General features: G+C 42.8%; 1 protein-coding gene across 2 annotated transcripts; it reads right to left on the bottom strand.

The window, feature by feature from the left end:
* Positions 1-92: 92 nt before the first annotated feature.
* On the bottom strand, positions 93-22,776 carry map3k15 (mitogen-activated protein kinase kinase kinase 15). Of its 2 annotated transcripts, XM_067486019.1 has the most exons (31): positions 22,443-22,776; positions 20,707-21,284; positions 18,462-18,601; positions 18,162-18,185; positions 17,710-17,787; positions 16,367-16,560; positions 15,229-15,397; positions 14,863-14,969; positions 14,587-14,757; positions 14,398-14,510; positions 14,164-14,323; positions 13,771-13,921; positions 13,579-13,686; positions 13,102-13,151; positions 12,790-12,885; positions 12,509-12,596; positions 11,825-11,958; positions 11,367-11,494; positions 10,995-11,125; positions 10,353-10,458; positions 8,659-8,816; positions 8,175-8,358; positions 7,773-7,950; positions 7,046-7,220; positions 5,966-6,151; positions 5,551-5,656; positions 5,185-5,413; positions 2,861-2,973; positions 2,667-2,773; positions 2,487-2,563; positions 93-1,818 (listed from the first exon to the last, which is right to left on the bottom strand). In XM_067486019.1, exons 2-31 carry the CDS (start codon positions 21,026-21,028, stop codon positions 1,725-1,727), a joined length of 4,077 nt encoding a protein of 1,358 aa, XP_067342120.1. In that variant the 5' UTR covers positions 21,029-21,284; positions 22,443-22,776; the 3' UTR covers positions 93-1,724. The 2 variants fall into 2 exon arrangements, with proteins under 2 accessions (XP_067342120.1, XP_067342121.1); XM_067486020.1 differs by lacking the exon at positions 17,710-17,787.

Here is a 22,776-nt window from a genome sequence, read left to right as displayed (position 1 = left end):
AAAGTATTTTAGCAGGTGACATAGGAAATCAAAGCTTTCGCAATGCGTCACATTTAATTTGTCCTATTATCACAATTATTGCACACACCAACTGCATTATATTCGAGTTTATTGCGGTTATTACGCATCCACGAAACACACAACGCACATAGTTGGGACTAAAAAACATTTAAATACAGATACACACAGAGGAGAAAGGAATAGTTATTAAGAATATAAAAGGAACATTACACTACAAAAGATGCGATGCATACAAATGTGAAGGCAGTGAGGAGGTGGCAGTCTTGATGTTTCGGGAAATGATCTCAGTGTGGATACATTAACTTTAAGGCAAACGTCTTATTAGACACAGGGTAACAGATCTTCAGTTCTAAATGGAAGATCAGTGTGAGACAGTACAGTACATGCATTCATTTGTGGATTACTGTTCCATGGGATAATGATACAATAAATCATAAATGTTTTGCTTAGAAATATAACTATTACTGAGACATTGCAGTTTGGCTGTGTTGCAACATTGACACGACTGTGTGAGTGGCTTTGCATGTTTTAATCAAATAATATGTGTTTTTACAGTACGTTGCAATACAGTTTGAGATTTGGTCAGAGAGGTTTCAGCTGGTTTGTTTCTGGAAAAAAAAAAAATCAAATAAAGAAAAAACACGATTGTGATCAAATTGCAGTCGCTAAAGGTACCAAGAGTGAAGCCTGGAGAAAAAAGTATCAAAACTACTTCAAATTACAGGTTAAACAGGAGGTTTGGATTGCAATCGATGCCCACACTCGTTCACACATTCCATAGTGAGTGAGCCCTAAATCATGTAACCCTACTTTTGTGCAAATAAGATTAAGTAAGTATTAAGTATTAAGAACCAGGTATTTTCAACTAGGCACAAGACACAAGTTGATTACAAGAATATTTCTGCATTTTTTTGAGCTAACGTGTTAATAGAAACTTGTTTGTTGTTGTTTTATCGACCAAGAGTCTAAGAGGCATAAATATAAATCCTGAACTACTCATTTCAGTGATCAGATAGAAATAAATGTATATGAGTATAAACTATATTGTATAATCCAATTTATATCTTTTTATACAAGATCTTAGTTGTTAGGCCTATGTAACATGTAACACATACATATACACTTTCAAGCCTAAACAATCCATATTGGGGGGGTCACAGTTGGACGCAGCTTTATTTTATGGGATTACAAACCTGTAAGTTTGGGAACCACTGCTTTAAAGCTTTCTCAGAACATGGATGGGCCGTGCAGAAGGTTAATTATATCATAGAAGTGTTTTGAAAGTTTTATATTGGAGTTTTTGACTTTCTCCCCTTTGGAAACCTGTGTTCTTCATGAAGCAAACTTTTACAGACACCTTTCAAATCAGGTACTATAGTACATAAGACCGATACTGGTCACATCTTGTGTGCTCAGATGCATTCTTTCTTTGGAAATCCTCAAACACAAAAACATACACATTTAAGTGCACATAAAGATACATAAGTAGTGCCTGCACTAATGCGCTTTGGTCTGGTCAACATCAAATGTGTGGACGTGAGCAAAAGTTCAGTCAGTCCTGTGCATACAACTCAGATACTACAACATGACAAGGCACTGTGGAGAGAGACTAAGGAAAGATAGCCATGCAGGGCTGGTAGTATGTGGATGTGCGCATGTTACTGCAAAACAGCGTCCTCCAGAGTTGTAGTCCAAGCCTCTAACTATGCATCATCTTCTGAGCATCTGTCGCTCCTCAGCCTCTCGCGCTCTCTGTGTCGCTGGACGGCTCGCCATACGCGGCAAAGGACTCCTCCCCTGAGAGGGGGAAAAAAAAAGCTGATTTAAATTCCTAATATCTCTTTCGTTTCATAAAAAAAACAAAAAAGGTCAACAAGGATGAATCTCAAACTCTCTATTATCACCGATTTGGTGGCGTCACAGGTTTCCTCAAAGGTGAAAGACAGTGGGAGGACTTGGGGGGGAAAAAAAGAGGAACTCGTGACGGCTTTAAAACTTCTCATTGTACCTCGGCTGTTTAAATATGGAAAGCCCAGAGGAAACGAATAAGGCCAAACACATCTAGTGGCTTTACAGAATGCAAATTTATTTTCCCAATGATGTCATTGATTCTGGACAGTTACTCTCAAAGCAAAGCTTCTAAAACTGTGCAACCTTAAAACTGGGAACTCTGTCAATTTTCATTCAAAAAAGTTAAATTTGCTTATCTTAACAGCCAGAATGGAAGGAAAAAGTGAAATATTGACAGTTTTAAAGTGGGAGGCGGAGGTGCAATGTGGTTAAATGTGGTTTCACTCGGTTTAACATTAGCAACAGCTCAAAAACAGAGAGTTGACTTTCCCATGGTATCTAACCATGGGAAATGCTGTTTGGAAAGAGTGTAAATGCTGCAATACATGAAGTTGATGTCAAGATCTGGCCTGTCTCTTTCTGTAGAGATAAGGTAGATACGGGACGGTACATACCGTAAACGTAGGCAGCGGAGGTCATCTCTGGTAACATCATTGAGAAGGTCGGTAAGCGTATATTCCTCAAGTACAAACTACAAAACAGAAAAAACTGTGAGGCATCATGTTAAAACCCCAGTTTACACCACAAGCTGAGCTGGTGCTGAGACAAAGATTAAGATGCTATGGATGCTCGACCTTGTCTATGGTGTCAGAGTCTGCACCCTGCTCTTTCAGCCAGTCGATTAGCTGCTTGTCTGGCTCGTGGTCCGCCGGGATGTGGAAGATGGAGGGAAGTGAAATCTCTACGGAAGAACAAAGATGTTGACTAAGACAGAAGAACTTCATCTGTTTCTTAGTCAGCTGGCTGAATAATTAATCGGTATGTTTACCTGGTGGTCTGTGTCGGACTCTGACCAGTTCCAGGTCATGCGTCCTCTGCTGCAGCGTGGCCTTCAGGAGCTGCTGATACTCCCTCTCCTTTTGCAGCAACTCCTCCAGCAGCCTGCAGCAACAGAAACATCAGCTTTGTGGACAACACAACATGGACGGCTGAGCGAGGGCAAATAAAAAGCTACTGTGTCAAATTAGTAGAAACTGTTTTGCAGCAAAAATACGCATAATTTTCAAAAGGGGCTCTGTCTTTAGAAAATGTAATATCTCTTATCATTGTTTTGCAGAAGACACCCAGTTGTACATTTTACTGAAATCTGATGATCTAAGCTGCCTTAACTTGATGTTTTTTTTGTTTTTTTTTCTGGAGTCGCTTCTTTTATTTGACATCAAGTGCTCAAGCCAAAAATCATTCTAGTGTGTTGAAGTTTTGGAGATCATCATTTATTCCTTCATTTCTTCTCGCTGTGATTACTGCGTTTCTCTCCATGCGGGAATCAGTCAGGCTCCTGTCTCCTGAAGCTTGTTCAGAACATAGCAGCAGGAAAGGGACCACATTTTCCCTACGTTGACACTACAGTGATTGTGCTCTGAAACTACTGAACTAGGGCTTCACTGAAAATAATTTCTTTCAAACATAAAATCCTTCCTCATTTCTAAACCAACGCAAGGACAACACAAGCAGGTACTGTTACTTAATAACTCACTGTTGTCGGATTTCAGCAAAAGTCTTAAAAAGCGATCAGGTAACAGGATGTGTTCTCCTGAAATGACGATGTTAGGAAACACCGACGCTTTCAAGTGACAGATATGATGCAACGAACGTGATCAACATTGCTGAACTACGCAAGGCCATCTCCACCTGTTTTTCTAACTTCCCTCGCAGTTTTCAATGCGTACCGCCGTGTAAACCGCCAATGTAAACAGTGTAAATTCGCGGACTAACGACCATGAAGTATGTAAACAGATATCAGATCAGATCAAATGGCCATATCAGTGTTCGCAGCAATTCAGTCATAAACATGTGGTATAAAATTGTATATTTAGGGAATGATTTGGAATGAAAAGTGAAGGAAAATCACGTGATTGCCCCCTAAAGGGAACATGATATATATATATCTATATATAGATATATATATACTATGATATATGTCATAGGATGGGGTGCACCTGTCAGGACACCATCAGTGGACTGTAGGTACAAAGGAAGTGAACGGGCAGAAACCTGGAATTTCTAGAGCCATTCTAGCAGGAAAAACTACTAAATACTGGAGGTTTAAGGTCAAAGCCATACTGTACAGTCAGGCGACTTTCAGGTATGTGGCTGAAGGCCAAAAGCAAGGCGGGTTTTTTTCCACAAAGTCCTGCCAGAGAGTACAAACTGTAGGGACATTCCAGACACTTTGATCATATCACTTTGTTGATATGAATGAACTTTGGTATGTTTATTGTTTATGCATTAAGTCTACGTTGCCTCACTCCTGGGGGGAGCTTGAAATGTGCTCCCCATGCTTGCGTGGGCTTCTTTCGGCTACTCCGGTTTCCTCCCACAGTCCAGAGACATGCATGTTTGTCTCAACGCGGCCCTGAGATAGACTGGTGACCTGTCCACGGTCTCATCCGATGGCAGCTGGGATAAGCTCGAGTCCCAACCGTAACCCAAACCGAATAAGCGGTGACAGATAATGGATGGATGTCTACCTCTCACACGACTTTCTTCAGTTGGCAGAAACAATATACTATAGTCTTGGCATCTGGATGTATGACCGTTATCTAGTTCTTGGTGCTTGTTTCCGTCTCGTCTCGAGACAACTCCTCAACGGTGATGTATTATTGGCAGTGGTAATGATATTCCAGAAAGCCTTAACCTCGTGCAGGGAATTAGCATCATCTTTCCGGTAGCACTTTACAGCTCGGTAATCACAGAGTAATAGTGCTGTAATATTTCAGAAGCACCAAGGCAACGTAGAAGTAGTAACCGGGATGATCTCTTGGTATTTTGCAGTACCTTCATGCATTATTCTCTATCACATTATGCAGCACTGATGTTATTGCATTTATCACATGTGTGTTTGCAGGTTTCCGTTTGTGGAAAGGCTTGTAGGTTCACATTCTCTCGTTCTTCCACCTTTTGGCAAGGAAAAGAGTGGAATTTCATCATCATGACTTCCTTTCTCGCACTGTAGGCGTGTGTCGAGTAATATTTCCGTGTTGTGTGTGTCAGTGTGTAGAAAAGAATGCATGTTGGACCGGCTCACTTCAAGTTAACCAAAGCATTAGAAGCCATGGAGAGTGTTGTATGTGTGTTCTTTTTTATTTTTACCTGTTGGTCTCCTGTTTGAGCCGTCCCAGCTGAGCATGCAGCTGATGATGCGAGCGTTGATGCTCCTGGGAATGGCCCGAGGTCAGAGCGCTGACCGCGGAGTGGGTGGGATCAGCCGCCGCCCCAGAGTCATCATTGGGAGAAACAAACTCTGCTTCCTCCTCGTCCACCTCGTCTTCCTTCTCCGCTCCCTCACACTCTGACGCTGGGCCAAAGTGCATCTGCAGCTCTGAAAAAAGTTTAAAGGTCAAAACTCCTGAACCTGAACCTTGATTTCCCTGTGTGAACATGCAGACGGAGAGTAAATTGGGATATGTGGTGGTCCACTAGATGGTGCCAGAAGCTTGGCTGTGGGCGCCCACCCACCTGGTATGAGGATGGTGATGGCAGCCTGCACAGCTCTGCGGATGATGTTGTCCATAGCAAACATCCAGTGGGGCTTAATGTGATGATTCCTCAGGACCTTATTTACCTAGTAATATTACACACATGCTGATATTTAGACTTGTAATAATACTGCAAACACAAATTTTAATTTTACACATCTGGAAAATTTTTCACTAAACATTGTAAAATGGGGGGATTTATTTACTACTTGGCATTTTTGTTAAGACTTTCTTACAGTACAATCTGTTTTTATTTCTCAACTCACATAATGCTCTGCTAATACTGCAACATTAGGAAACAAAATCTTCTGAACTATGGTTTTTTTGGGGCCATGCAAAAAGCCTAATCCCCTCAATAACAGTACTCATGCACACGCTGCACTGTTTGAACCGACCGAGTCCTGAAAACCGAAGAGCACCAGCTGTATCTGGTTGATTGAGGTGGAGTCAAAGTCCAGGTCCAGCTTGAGCTTGGAGATGGTTGCTGCCATGACGCGCCTCTCGGGGGAATGGATGAAGTCTCGAAGGATGCAAATGATCTGCTTAATGTGTTCGACAGACAACTGCAGCTCCTCACTGCCCTGCTCACACATGCACATACTCAGTTATATGCAGGAACAGATTATAGGCAAAGTGTCTTTACTTAACTCAATAAATCTCAAAGTATTAATAACACAATGTGTGTAGTGTATAAAGGTGTACAGTACATCACGGTGTCTACTTTCGGTGGTTGTAGCTTTAGCTTGATGCATCCAATTTTGCCCTCATGACGACTTATAAGGTTAAGATTTGTAGACACACAACATTGGCACAGGAAACATCCAATATTTCACTTTGTTTAAAAAAACAAATTTAAAAAATTTGCACCTTCTTAAATCAACCATGCACAATTAAAAGAAAATGAAATATTGTCCTAATTCAAAGATGTAAATACTAAAACTATTTCTAGTTGTTTTTAAATCAGTGAGCCATCTTAATGACTGTTGTTCAGTATATGAAAGAAAACAATTCAATTTTGCTTGCAAATCCTACTGTAATCATAAAAATCATAAAGATGGCCCCTTTCAGTATTATTATAGTCTAAAAAAAAACATTTATTATTTAATAGTCATAAGTAAGACTTTAGAATATGTGACCATTGCGCCTCCAAATGGTCATTTCACAAATGACACAGAAATAAAGGCTCATTTAACATTAAGGATGTTTTTAAGTTGTATTTGATCTATGAATTGAACCTTTGTCATTGTTTATTTTTATTAGCTAATTTGTTTGTGTGAACTTTTGATTTTATTCCTTTAGGAGATACCAACCTCACAATTATTCTAGTGGCAGTTTCTTTATTTATTGCCTTCAAATCTTTAAATCTTAAATAATAAATATGGAAAGAATTTAATTTACAGATATTTACTAACGTAATTTAGTCTTTTCATTTATTTATAATGAATCTGGCGTTTGGTAAGGAGTGAAATAAGCACCTGGATGTGGTTCTCCATCAGGTTGGAGATGACCTTTTCCTGGTCGTCATTGAGGACCTTGAACAGTATCGCTCGCCTCTCACTGTCCTTTTTTAGCAGGAACAGACCACTGTCCCTGTCCTCGGGGGACGGAGGGGGACTGCGGTCCTCCGACACCAATCCCTCGTCTGGCACACTGCAAAACACACAGAGAGCGTGATCTCACAGCAATATAAAACGACAAATGATTTACAACAGTGTGATGCACAGTTCAGTTTATTTACAGATACAAGCCTCTCCTGGCTACTATGTGTGCCCAGGAAAGTGCACAGGCAGCATGAGTCAGTAATAGTGGCGTGCGTGCATGTACGCACACACGCATCTGCACACGTGCACACGTGGCAGTAAGGGTGTGTGTGTGTGTGTGTGTTTGCTCAGCCGCCAGCGGAAGCTCATAAAATTACAAGTGATATCATTATATCAGTGCTGTAAAAAGCAGCAGAGTGCTCTGTGAGCTTAAGGCCACCTGCCCGACTCATGTACACACAACATTCATTCACATCTTTTTACATGAGCTTTGCTGTGCCAGGAGGATTTGAGAGCAGCACCACAATTTAGACAATACAAGACGATGTATTACATAGGTTCTTTTGTTCAATGTCTTTTTAATGCCATCTGAAATACATTTGTCAGGTTACAAACGGTGTTAAAGTAAGAATTCAGTCTCCAAACACACACACATACACACCTCAGGTAATTGGAGTTGGGGCGTTTGAGAAGGGTGTCAGAGCCAGTGCTTTTCTTTTTCTGGAAGAAAACGTCCTGTTTGGAGTCGCAGTCCGGACTCACAGAGCCGTGTTCGCTGCTGCTGCTCCCGGTGGCCTCGCACTGCAACTGCGCCGGCAGCGAAACACTGTGGATGTAGTCTTCAAAGACACACAAATGAAAAACTCCCATTTAAAATCAAGTTTTGATGGAAAAGTGCCATGGCCTTTATTCTAGTTCTGTGTGTCAATCTTTAATCACACTAATCGGTTTGGTTTACAAATTGACTTATTCCTCACAGTCTGTGCAATTTCTCCACAAAATAAACACAACTGCTTATGTCCAGGAGACTGCTTTGCATCTCTATGTCCACATTTGCATTAACCTGGTGGCTTGAAGGCAATCTTGCTCTTCTTGCCCTTGGTGTTTTGTCTGACAAAGGTGTCTCGGAGCAGATCGGAGGCGATGGCCCTCTTGTGAGGGTCTGGCTCAAAGCAGCGCAAGATGAACGACTTGGCCTCCAGTGACAAGGACTCCGGGATCTCTGGGTGGATCTTAAACATGCCCACCTGTAAAACAGCTACATGTATTCAGATAAAATATACACACACACAAAAGCATTCTCACAAAGCTACAAGCTTCCAGCAGCTTCTATATCTTATCTTGTGTAGTGTGAGGGAAGTGATAGACCAGAAGTGTGTTCTCATCTGACTATGGACTGATTGGTTAGAGAGTAAATGTACCTCTGCACTGCTGCCTCGCTGTTAAATGAGTATTGGCCATAAATCCTGTGACAGAACATCTTTGCATATGTTTTGGAGCATATCCCTGCTAAAACATATTAGAAAACCAGTTTAAAACAAGCTGACCTTAAACATGGCTGCCTGCGGTTCCCCCAGCTCATGAAATGGTGGCTTGCCAGTGGCCATTTCTATAATGGTACATCCCAGGGACCAAATGTCGGCAGGGGCTCCATAGCCTCGAGGGCCCTTATCGATAATTTCTGGGGCCATGTACTGCAGTGTGCCTGCACACAGAGAGAACAAGATGATAACCTGCAGCAACCGGTTTTTACAGACAAAGCTGAAGAGTCAGCAAATCATTGTTCAAGTCACAAGCTGCAACCAAGATTTAGAAATGTAGCTTTTCCAGGATAGGTGGCAAAAGATGCTTTGGCTAAATGTTTTTATTTTAAAAAACGGGGTCGACCCTTAAGAAGAGGGCGGCTGTAGCTCAGTAGGTAAAGGCAGTCGTCCACGGGGTCAGTGGCTCGATCCTCGGTTACAGCTGTGTCGAAGTGTCTCTGGGCAAGACACTGAACCCCCAACAGCCCATTCCCCTCCACAGCTGCGCACTGCCGGTCCAAGTCCGGTAAAATATGGGAGGGTCGCATCAGGAAGGGCATCCAGCATAAAAAAACTGTGCTGAATCAACATGCGGACAATAATCCACTGTGGCGAGCCTGAACTCACGAGATAAACCGAAAGAAAAAAAAAAAAATGGTCGACTCTAACAACATAAACAAATCTGAAACCGACACGATCTGCTTTGGAATACAGGCTGTGAACAGGCCACATTTCAGCCAAAAAATGTAACAATATAACCATTTTGATGACTGAAAGAACGGAACTGAGGGTGGAGTTACTTAGTCCCATAATGTGAGTCCAGATATGGCATTTGTAGACTAAATGCTGATGTAAACAGCACGAAAGAGACATAGTTATAAAAGAGGAGAGTCAGAAAAGAAAGAGGAAAGCAGCAGAGGGGAAGCAAATAAGGACACACACACTCACACACTCACACACATTCACACACACCTGCTAATGAAAGGTAAACACCCTTCTGCCTCTGCTTGATTAGCTAATCTAATTACACACCTTGCTGGCCGCTGAAGAAGGCCAGATGGTCTATGAATGTGCATGTTCGTATGTGTGCATACACACATTCGTTCACGCTCGTCTGTCTCATGTTTCCATAGTGGCTGATAGTGACTCTTGACATTTTGAGGGTCATTTGATATTTACACTCATAGTCTGAGACTGCGGCATTTCTATGACTCCATTTATGCAGCTCGGGCTGAATTACTGTCTGTTTATGTATGTCAGCACTTGTGTGCAGTTTCTTTTGAGACATCACTGCAGCATTTATCCACTTTCTTTTGGACACGCTGTTCAGTAAAGCTTCATGCAGTGGGATCGAGGGACAATTTTCTTTATTTTATGTTTACATTTTTTCAACAATTTGGTTTCCTTTTTGAGGAGATGGAAAATAGCACATATCAGACGTGTTGTGGTCTTAAAGTTAAACAAACCTAAATGTTATGCTTTCACGTCCATATTTCATGTCCATGGTGTTATTTTTACTAGTGGATGGAACAATCCATTTGTTTGCACTTTCTCCAGATCCCAAATCAGTAGAACTCTGCACTACATTTGAGCGAAAGCACATTTATTTTTACTTTATGTTGGAGCGAGTGAATTGCATTTTCAAAACACGTTTTCAGTGGACAGTAGCAGGACAACAGCGGGATGTACTGCACCATGAAATAGCGTAAAGCCGTTACCAGTGAACGTTTCTGTACAGGGGTTGACTCCGGCCAATCGCTTGGAGGTACCAAAGTCTGAGATCTTCAACACACCACTGTAGGTGTTCACCAAGACATTATCCCCCTAATGGAAACACAGGGGGAGAGAGAAGGTGCTTATACAGAATGGGCAAGAGTAAATACACAGGAAGTTTAACTACAGGGAAAAACAAAAGATTTATGCATTTACCTTTAATAACACAATAACATCACTGATGGCTCTGTTCCAGTGATTCATCTGTGTTTTCTTTATTTCACACCTCACTGTACACTAAAGCACTAGACTGCAGGCGAACACACTGGAGCGTGACAAGCTAAGGTCTGTCTTTCAGAATCAGTCACACGAGTCAATAAATACTGTGCATTTCATAAATCCATCAATCGTACTGTTTTTTTAATTAAAAACATTCCCATAACTGCTGGCTGGAGTTCACTATCAAATCCCAGCCCACACACCAGGTGTGTCCTTTTCCTCAGCACCCCAAGGGGATGGGCTAGATCCAAAACCACGAATTTGATTGTAACATGTAGATGTACTCAATGATGAGAATAAAGCTTGTAATTGGAATTCTGCATCACAGCGAGGTAACACCTGACAGCACCACATGTTGCTCCATGTACCTTGATGTCTCTGTGGACGATCTGGTTTTCGTGCAGGTATCGGAGCCCCTCCAGGATCTGCCTGGTGTAGAAGATTATTGTGGCCTCCTTCAGTGGACCCCATTTAGAGCGCAGCAGCGCAGACAGGCTTCCTGGAGAAATGAGAGAAGGAGTGTCCAAAACCTATCATGAAATGGGAAGACGACCAAGCAGTTAGAGAGACCGCCCAGTAACCGAGAGGTCACAAGAATCGATCTCTGACACGTCATTGGCCCTGAGTTGTAATTAAGATCCCTTGTCTGCAGACCCTTAGGGAAACACATCACACAAAAATTGTACTATTACACAGTATGTCTGTTTCAAAACCTCTTTCTCTGTTTTGCACAAACACACCTCCGGGCACTTGCTCCATGAAGATCTTGATGTATCCATTCTCAGAAACAGAGCCCAAATACTGAACAATGTTCCTGTGCTTCAGGTACTTATGAAGGGCGATCTCTTCGTGAAGGGGCTGAGAGTACCTGATCCACACCACAGAGAAACAGAACGGGGAGAAACAGTTTTCCCTTCAATTTAATGAGATTCGTTCGGTTTCACAGACATTCACAATCTCATACATCAACCAGCAGCAACTTTCCAGCGCAAACAATCCAGTGCTGTGAGAAATAAGGGAGCCGATTCCAGCAGAGGACAACGATGGACTACTTGTTTATGTTGCCCCTATTATGGAGAAACTTTAAAGAGCCCTTCATAGCATTTATGCCACTTTGGAGAAACCGCCGAAGGCACTTTGGTTGTGTTGGTTTGACATTGTCGGCAGTAGAGGGGGTGGTTTACAACTACACACTGACCTGCTGTCTCTTTCAGGAATCTCTTTGATGGCGATTCGGACCTGGTTGCTGAGGTCTCTCCCAGCATACACCACTCCGTAGGTGCCGCGTCCCAACACCACCCTGTCCCCGGTCTCGTTGGTGTCATACTCATACTGTAGCACGCGCACGCGCACACAAACACACACACACACACACATTCAATCATTGGGTGTATGTTTACTTTATTATGTTATGTTTAGCTATATTTTAGGAGATGTTTGCTACAGCTACTTGACCAGTCCACGAGCTGCTCCAGTGAGTCCAAAGATATAAATAACTCAGTGACACTGGTTGACTAATGGAAGAATCTTTGTTATTACACCAACATGTTCCGGCACAGGGCCTATACTGAAACTGGTCTGCACTTATACAGCACTTTCCTACCTATTGGCACTGAAAGCACTTTACATTGCTTCTTATTCACCCATTTGCTCCCAGTCACACACTCCCAGTTGATGGGGGTTGCTCCCAGCTCTCACTGGGAGCAACTAAATTGGGGTGCAGTGTCTTGCTCAAGGACACTTCGACATGTGACCGGAGGCGGCGGGGATCGAACCAACAACTGGTGGACGACCGCGCTACCATCCTGCGCCACAGTCGCCCATTCGTAGTAGTTGGGTAGTTAAAACTGGCTATATTTAAAGCCATCAAACACCCTCTGACCTCCAGTGTATCTGCATCTCCCTCCCCCTCCAGCTCCACGGCATTTCCTGTGCCATCAGATATCATCTCCTTCACCATGGAGCAGAACCTGAAACACATATACATTTATATATATACACAATCAGGCGCAAACACGTTGTCGCACTGTTATACTGTGATAGTTCATGGCGGTCAGGTCAGGTTAGGATCGTGCGATCAATACACACATACATACTGTACGAACACAAACACAGACAAACACACACACCTACACAGACCCATCTAGAGATGTGTGTCCTCACCGACCACACTGCTCCTCAGTGGAGAAGTAGATCTGGAAGTCATCTGAGTTATCGTGGACGTAGAGGAAGCAGCAACGCTCGTCAAATTTACTGATACTGCAGACAGCAGGATTAAGGTAGATGTTGTAGCTTTTGTCGTGATAAATCTCAAAATTCCTTTACCAGTTTTACTTTACATTGGAAAACAGTTCTTCCTGGTCTTTGGTAAAATCGTGGACTTTTCACCATAAAAATAAAATAGAAAACGTGCTATGTCTAATAATGCCTAATGCAAATAAACAGTGGAAAACATGACTAACTTTTTATTCATACCTAATTCCTTTGATGGACATTGCAGTGAAGTTCCACTCATGGATCCCTTTCTGTAATGAAAGTAAATGAAGCTTTACATTTTCACATTGGTTACAACCTTAATTAATGAACCCGTTTCCTCCCTGGCAGCATTACTGAAATGTCAGTATATAAAATGGATCAAGAATAGATCAAGAAAGATGTGTGATGATCCATGTCCATAAGAGTAGCAAGGTTTCCATCCAAATGTGACACAAATCTTAAGCTGTGTTCCAAAATAATGTCAAATGAATGCATATTTGCATTATGTGAATATGTGAATAAACAGGTTGTGGTGCTAATTCTCCACTAAACAATTGCTAAAGAAGAATGCACAAAAAAAATTATTTACAGGATTTGATTTATGTTTATTTCATTTCTTAATTCGAGGAGCTGTGAATATTGTCAACAGTTCAATGCAATATTTCCTCGGAGGTGGGGGAGTGGGGGTATTCTTACTGTTTCAGCAGGGGAAACATGCCAGATGGAGACGTTCTTCTCTTCTGCCTCATTGTTAATGGACACATAAGATGGCTGGTACACTTTAGTCGGCTCCAGGATCAGCACCTGCAGAGCAGTAGATATGTTAGCGTGGGTCTTTGTACGCGGTATCTACCTCATTTCCGGTGGAGAATCTATGTGAGTTTGCACCGGAAACCGCAGTCGGTTGGTGGTGTGCTGCGTGGCCTCTACGATGATGTCCATCCAGAAGTTGAGTCTCTCCCGCTGAGGGGAGTGTTCCACTGTCTGCTTCTTAAACCTCTGGATCAGCTGCAAGTTCTGTACCACCGACCGCAAATACCTGGAAGAGGTGAACCAGGGAATAAAGGTTTGCGGACCTTCCTCAAGGCACAGCACCACTTTCCTATGAGATTTTCTATGATAGTTTATGGAACTGTTAGAAAATACATTATAAAGACATTTTTAACCAATGGGACACGTTTAACAAGCCATGACAATTTTAATGGTGCTGGTGTCAAACAGAAACAGAACAGTAATCGTATTAACGACAGTTACATAGCGGTTAAAGGTGAATGTCTTTACCAGATGGGAGGCTTGAGTTTGAAGAGCTTCTCAGCAGCCTGAGTAGCTTTTGGGATGTCGTTAGCTAGCATGCTAACGGTGAAGAACTGGCCCACGTCCCAGTAGTTGTTCATTTTCTCCAGAGAACCTTTGCGCCCCAACAGACTGTTCAACCTCACACCTAAGACATACGATCATTATAAGGCCTGGCCCGTGCACGTGACACCAATAAACCATCGAATGGGCGCCTCTCACCTATTTTCCTCAGTTCTATGGAGCTCTCAAACTGTTGGCCAGCAACTATAAGGAGGACAGCCAGGTTGATGCCGGAGTAGAGAGTGGGCTGCAGCTCAAAACCTTTCCTGTACCTGCAACCGTGGGGTGGCACACAGGTGAACACATGGATGTAAACACATGTAGAATCATTCATTTTTGTGCTCTCACCACTGTATAGCGTTATCTCTGTTTTTAGTGTCTTTGCAGTCGGAATCGAGGAATATGTCCTTGTATATCCGTCCACAAAGACAGAACATGTCCGGTGCTGGATGTTCACACGACTGCAGCACCTGCAGCATCACCCTGAGAGCCTGCTCCCTGTCTCCAGGACTGTTTCTCCTGCAGAGTGATGATTTGATTCATTTTCCATGAGAAGGAATAAACGTAAAGGTCTTTGATTGATTCTTTTCTACGCTGTAGCTCTGGGTTCTATCCCCTGCGTACCTGTTAAGAGCGAAGGCGTAGTGGAACTGGATCATTGGCTGGGTTGCCAGATCACAAGTTGGTAGCATTTCCAGAGTTTGCACCAGCTTCACCATTGCATCATAGTCCTGATGTTCAGACGGGGAAAAGACATTGTCACTATGGCTTCTGCAGTAATTCGTCACAATGTGTTTAGAGTATTGGTAAATTAAAAATTTGTGATATACTGATATTTGATACGGCTTCTCTAAATGTAGACCAGTGTTCATCCACTCCTATCCTTAAAAACCCTGCCCCGCTTGTTTTCCATCTGTACTGTACTTGTTTTTAAAGGACTGGAGTTGACGACCACTACTGTGGACCACGTTGTACAGTATGTGTGTGTACCTGTATGTCTCTGTAGGAAAACAGCAGGTTCATGACGATGTCCTGCGTGAGGACCTCCGTGTTGTCGATTCTGAGTTTGATACGTGAAAGCTCCTTGGCCAGCTCCTCTCCCTGGTACTTCTCCCTGGCTTTCCTGATGTCGTTGAGCAGGGTGTCCTTGAAGGAGGCGCTGGAAGACAGACAAACACACAAAGGGAGGCAGAGGTCATGATGCTGTAACTGTGTTGCAATGATTAAAGGTAAGAACTGAAATGGAATTTAGTGAAACAGATGGACGCCAAGCTGGACATTTCACGGTTTAAGCCATCCAATGGTGATATGTTTAGTTCATTAAGTTGTTTAAAAGAAATATAGTGAAGTAAAGATTATGATGAAAGTCTACCCGACTACTAATTTTATGTAATAGTGTAAAAGCAAACCGATACTTCACTAACAGCTGTTGCTCTGCTCTAAGATGAAACTAGCTATGTTTCCATTTAAATGTGGGGCAAAGTTTAATAAGAAAATCTGCACAAAAAAAACAAAAAAGTCCAAATCAAGGTGCATTGTTAACCAATGTAGGTATGTGAGTTTTTCAAAATAAAGGTGTTGTCACAACTTTGTGTGCCTTAAACACTGCCGAAGATGACGAAGACTGATGTACCATAGTAACAGTTTCAGTCAAAGCTATGATGTCCTGCAAAAATAGCATTAGTTTGTTTCATGACCCACACAGATCAGATATTTGATGCTATTACTAGGGTCACAAGCTTAATGTGCATCACAATTATTGTGTCCATTTCTATTTCAGATATTGAGGTTTTGAGTACACAGCCAGGTTCTCCAGCTCCTCCTTGGGGACCCTGAGCCATTCCCAGGCCAGATGAGATATATACTGTACTGTCATCTTGGCAGCGTGCTCTCAGCGTGTGAAGTGTTTTACTGATTACTGTCGCTTTCAAGGCCCTTTTGCAAATGTAAAAGCTCAGAAAACCTACATAAGTTAAATTCCTTTCAGTAGTTGAATGTTTCAAAAGAGAACCGAGCAATTCACAGTTAAATTGCAAAATGTTTGCACTGCAAATAATTAGACAGGTTTATTGACATTTGCTTATCACAAAGTAGGAAATAGTTTTGCGCCACTGTCTTCGTGTCTCACCAGGATGTGACATGAATGTCCTTCAGGAGGCTGGTGAAACGGTCTGTTAGGGGAACACAGAGCGGCCCCAGCAGGTTGTCCCAGCTGGGCTGCATGTACTCACTGGCCCTGCGCTGGGCGTCACTCTCACAGCACATATACTCATGGTTAGGAGTCACTATGTAGGGAATGAAATAGTAGTTACCACTGGACGCCTGGAAGGAGAACAGAAGGGGGATGGTGAGTTTAAAAAGCAATTTTTTCTTTTTGGCACAAGAGGACTGTGATTTCTAACGCAGGTGAATTTAAAGACCTTGTGTAAACAGAATACGGCCATATATCAGATAAACAGACATGCTGGATAATGACGGCAGGTGTAAAAGGCAGAGAAAGACAGGAAGAGGAAGGAGGGGGTTGGATAAAGGGGGAGAGAAAGTGGGGATTAGAGGGGGATTACAAACAAGGGCCAGTGAGAGCAGAGGACCAGCACAGCACTTACTTTGTTTTGGGGTAACACACAGTAATAAGGCCAACTTTGCTATTAAAGTCCAGAAGAGCATAAAGAGAAATTCACACTGCAATGCACATGTCTGTTCCTCTTGCTCGTCCAACTTTACTTTCATTCTTACATTTTTACATGAATTTTCCTTTTGTGTTGAACAATGCAATCCTTCAGTGGTTTGCTCCTGACAATCACGATACAGTGTCATGCTGAGATGTATCTTAATACAGATGCTCTTTCTTTGGAATATTTATATTCAATGTAAGGTGTATTCATTTATTCTGGTTTATTAGTCTGGTTTATAAGTAAGTGGGGAGCTGAGCAAAGATCTAAGTCATTGCACCAATGCTGAACAGGTGTAAGTTGTCCTCTACTAACAGCTGAATGAACCTTTGAGTGTCTGTATAAAAATGAGGAACACATACAGCAAGCGAAAAATGTTTCAACATTCATGTGGGAACCAGACTTGGAAGAACTTTGACCTTATCCCTTAGCAAAGAATGACTAGTCAAGCATGTGGACATGACATCCTCTTTAGCAGAATACACTGTAGACTGGCATGTTTTATCGTCCCATCTGAGAAAGACATAGTGTTTATGTTCTCTTTTGACCGGATTTTTCCGGTTTAACTGCTGTTAGGATAGCATCATTGTCAAAACACTGGCTGCAGATTATCCACCACATCCAAAACATCCATTCATCTTCTTGCTTTATGAGTTGCATGTTGTTAAGGGATTTCATTTTTCATTCACACAACATCCCATAGGGAGGTCAGCGGCCTGCAGCCCTCCTCCATTTTGCTATTATTAGTAGCATGTTTGAGTAAATCTCCCAGCATGCTTTGGTGCAGAATGGTACCTACTTTATTGCGCAATCCAGAGCCTCTGTACTCTGGAGGCAACTGAACCCAGGGAAAACCTAATGCTGGAGAACGAGCAGCCTAATCCACACACACACACACACACACACACACACACACACACACACACACACACACACACACACACACACACACACACACACACACCATATGCACAATAAAATAAAGGTTAATGTAAACAATAGCTGCTTATTGTTTATTGCCATACACTATTTTATGAGTCTGCCACATGTTGTAGCATGTGTGCGTTTGTGAATATGTGGATGCAAGAGCACGAGAAAGGGGAGGAAGGGGAGACATGTAGATTTGAATTTGTGTAAGCATTTGTGCACGAGAAGACCAATAGCACTTGTCACGAATATTATTCCACAAATAGCACGGAGCAGAGCATGCACATAAATCACACTGGAACACACTCGCACTCAGAAACTTACTGTGTTTTTCTGTGCCACCATGTCCTGCAAGGGGATAAAACAGCTGTGAGAATGGGTCAAAAGACTGGAAGTTGCCGTATGTTCTGTGTTCTTGTGTATTTTTGAATTACGCTGCCACAGTCCTGTTACAAACAGCTGTTTTTTCCCCCCTGGCAGGTCAGTGCAGGACTGACCAATAATAACACACTCGTCTGTAAATAACTTGGTGGATCACTTTGTTCCAAGGAGCTGTGACGGAATGCCGTCCATGAAATAGAGGTGGGTGTGGGTGTGTGTGTGTGTGTGTGTGTGTGTGTGTACCTTTAGCGACTGTGCGGTGTCAAGGTCAGTGTCGTGGTACAGGATGACGTTATTGGCCATGTCGAAACTCTCCCTGACGCCCAAGTGGTAAAATAACGAAGGCTGGCGAAACACATCGCTCATGTCCACCACTGCAATGTCTAGGAAGAGGAAGGTTAAAATGATAATGCTGATGATGATGATGATGGCAACTACGAGGACAAAGTGACAGCAATAACACGTGTCAAAGGCCACTTTCACTGTGTTGATGGCCTGGTGTTCAGAGGGAATCGTGTTTCTTTGATTATTTACCATTTATCTGCGTGTAACCATGTTGCATAGCACAGGTACAAAAATCACTTTTTGAAGTGTGCAAACAATTTTTCGGCAGCTTTTATAGGACTAGTCATGAGGCCAGGTTCAAACTATCAAAAGGCAATTGGAGCCTCTTTGCTTGCAAAATGTAAATGTTTCGTGTCCTTTCCTGCAGGTTACAGTTTTTTTAAAACTGTTTAGATAATTGCAAATTCCCAAATACAGTGTAGATGCTTTGAGCATATCAAATGATATGTGTCTGTGACCGGGAAAAAAAAAGGGCTTGTATGCAGGCGTTGAAAAGACACGTTTTTTTACTAAGGCGCCCTGCAGAAAGGTAATAATGACACAAACCCAATCTGAAATCTTGTGCTGTAGTTTGAGTGTGTGGGATTTTGTTCAAAATAATTCAAACTACTGACGCAATAAATTCTAAATCCGTATACGGATTTTCTCATGTTACAAGTGGTGCAATTAATGGAAATGACTCTGACAGACTCAATGCAAGTTATGTGATTTCACAAAGAAAATATCCACAGTTATGCTGCAGGTTCTGTAAGACTTATCATATTTGAGTTTCAAGTTTCTGAAGACCCCCATTTAACCTACAATATATGCATACGGTGTTAAACTGTCAATACACTGATGGCCAACTTTGTAATCATAAAGTAAATTTGATGATGTGAATGGTTGGAAATCTGTCTCTAAGAGTCTCTGTTGTCCATCGTTTGAATGCTTCTAATGACAACAGTAACACGATGAGGTGTCCCCCAAAGTAATAAAGACACAATACATCCAGTAGCTGATCAGTCAGATGTTAGTCAGATGTGAGATTAACACATTAACATGCACGTTGGGGGTATTTTACAGGAAACCTTCTGACATGTCACAGTGGGGAAACTACAGGCAGAATTAGTAACATTTGCACAATGTCTTTATTCTGCCTTTCCAGCTCTGCTCTGCTTGTGCAAGTGTGCTCTCTGCCACGGCTTACTGGGAAGCTTCGGTGTCACTGAGTCATGGCTGATAATCTTATTTGTTTAACCTGCTCTGACATGTTAAGTGTCTGTGTTTAGGGAAAAAGGATCCACTCTACTAGTTCTACTAATTTTCTTTTTTCACAAAACTAAGCTTGTGCTGCGGTGATGCACCTTCTGACACAGGACTGCAGATGTTGCGGCTCCTTGGCTCCATGCACTGATGTTTAAAGTAGGCTGACATGACTCTTTGTGCGAGCAGAGCCACCTGACTAATAGTATTTGTGTCTCCCTCAGTAGAGGTGTGGACAACATGACCACCTGGTATAAATATAGCTGGTAATTAAAAGCTTTTGAGAGAGGCTCTGGTTTCCCTGCCCTGATGAAAAGTTGTAAAAGGTTTCTGCTTTCATGAAGACAGATTGATGAATCATGCAATTGAAAAGCAGTTGGGAGACAGTGAGAACTATTCATATTGAGTCAGTGAAGGCTTTCAGCTAATATAAGGTCATATTATCTACAGCAGTAATAGTAGTATACAGTCATGATTTCATATATAGTAGCAGTGGAAAATACAGATTCTGATACAGTATGCAGCTGAGCAAATGACCTTATTATTATGCTTATTTTTGCTTCACTGTGGTGAATCTAAATGTCTCATGAATGTTTAGGTGCGTGCGTGAAGTGTGTGCGAATCTAATATCTGTGACATGTACTTGTGGGAGTATGGTTTATGACCCAGATGACATTCATGCGCACTACACCGATGAGTTTTGCGGGGAGTTTGTGCTCAATTATACTCTTAACAACTATTCCTGTTACTTACGAAACGTCGCTGCGTCCGTTGTTTCAACACCACTGTTGTGCCGTTAACGCTGCGTAAATGCTGCTGAAACAACGTTTGTGTAATGTACTGTAGACTTGGGCAACACGTTTTGTCCATTTTTGTACCTAAATAACACACACACACGCACCTGCGTCGTAGAAACTATCCAGCACTGATGTTTCTCCAAAGTCCAGCCTTCCGAAGGTGACGGTGGTGAGCAGGGCGCTCTCTGAGTCGCAGGCTCTCTGCAGACACTGGAGCGCTCCGGACTCCGGGCTGCTGGCCATCACCGACTTCAGTCCGTCGTTCAGGACATACACGACCCGCAGAGAGCGCTGTTTGAACGGAGGACTTGGGCTGGACACCTCGCCCCTCTCCCGGTCCCTGTCTCTGTCCCGGTCTGGCGCGCACACCCCGGCGGAGTGCTCCCCTCCCATATCGGCGACCTGTGCGCTCTGGCCCGTTTCCATAGCAAGAAGCTGGAGACCGTCTCTTCTCTATCGCTTTCCTTCAGTCACTTTTCACCTCTCTCTGCCGTGAATCCCTTTATTCTGTCTTCACCCCCCCACCACAGTCCCGTCCTCCTTGTCTCTCACTTGTTGCGCACCTGTGGTCGCTGGAGAAGAGCGCGTCTGGGTTTGTCCACACGCATCCCCGCCTCATTTACTCACATCATCTGCCGATTATCTCGCACCAAGAGGTCCGCTTGGCCCAGACTGGATCCGACTGAATCCCAGAGAGAGCGAGAGAAAGAGGAGGAGATGTGGAGAGAGGCAGGAGAGAAAAGGGGATGGGGGGGAGGGGGGTTCAAAAAATGAATCAATAATTTAAAGTAGTCTCCTTTGGCAGTCGCCTTTAACCTGGCGTAAAGTTTCCCACGGGGAGGGTGTTTATGTTTCCGGAAAAAATCAGAACGGCTTCCGTCCCCACCGTCCTGTCCACAATCTGAAATCTTATCGCTCTGTTACTGATGGGCTAAATATAAAACTGTATATCCTTCTGGTCCCCTCCTCTACACAGCAGCCAAATAATTCAGAGTTATCTTCACTCTGTTTTTTCTATTCAGTTATTCATCATCCTAAATAAGGTCCCTCTTGTCTTATCTACAGATGCCTTTCTCTGATCTCCATTGGCACTTTTTCCATTATAATTCATTTCATAGTTTGTGAATGAACACAGATAAAATGTAAAGAGTCACTTTTAAAAGAAACTTTTGCAAGTTCCACGTTTTCCACAGAGAATCAAAGAGTCACGATCAAGCCAAGTATTCTCAGCCGGTGGCATGTAGTAGTACTGTAGTGACTGCCGGAGGTCGTTTATCACAACCTGACAGAGGGAACATGGCTACAGGTCCATACGTTCCCAAAGAGGGGTCACTATGTGCAGTGGCAGAGTCCTGAGAGCTGTGTACACTGGTGTTTATACAGGTAATGTATTCGGCCTAATTACTTTTCAAGTCATAATAGCTAAAGAGAAATGTTCTTCATTGTATCACTATATGTAAAAGAAATGTAACTACGGAAACTCTGTGAAACAACTGTGACCACTGAGTTCTAGTTCGTCTTCCGTGTTCGACATGCCACCACGTTGGTTTCAAACCCCTCACACTTTGCATTTCTTGAAGCTGCTGTGCTCCTGGGAAACAGTCAAAAGCTTTAAAAAAAAAAGTTTCATACTCTTGCCCTCATCCGTGCATCCCCACAGTTCGGCCAAGCAGGTTTGCAAGGCAACAATATCCAGTCAATTCAGTTTGCCTCAATTAGAGGCAGGCAGGGTTTAATGAATGATGCCATCAGGCTTCAGTATAGGAAACTTGCCAGAGTATCCCGCAAAATGTGTTCATATTTCTCTGCTTGGTCTCATGCGTTCAGTTGAGGGTCTTACCTCCTCTTTCCCAGTCACGGCGGCATTTCTGCTCGCAATCGCAATTAATAACAGCTCTCAAAATGTTCTTCATCCCTGTTGACACTCGTACGCTCACGGTTAGCTACGGCTGTTCGGTATTTAAACACGTTTAGGCTGCTGGTCATAAGGGAGATGTGGAAGGTAAAAATTGGCACTTAAAGAAAGCGTCTTGTCACATATACCCGGAATTTCTCTAGTTTGAAAGCCATGCTGTTGCAGAATGCTTGATGTGGTGTCAGTGTCCGTTAGGACTGAATCAGTACTTTCATTTCTTCTTTTGTTCAAAACGTCCTTCAGTGACCCGAGCGCCGGT

This window comes from Channa argus, chromosome 19 (assembly GCF_033026475.1).
Source record: "Channa argus isolate prfri chromosome 19, Channa argus male v1.0, whole genome shotgun sequence".
Lineage (NCBI taxonomy): Eukaryota > Metazoa > Chordata > Actinopteri > Anabantiformes > Channidae > Channa > Channa argus.
This window is presented reverse-complemented; position numbering and strand designations above follow the sequence as displayed.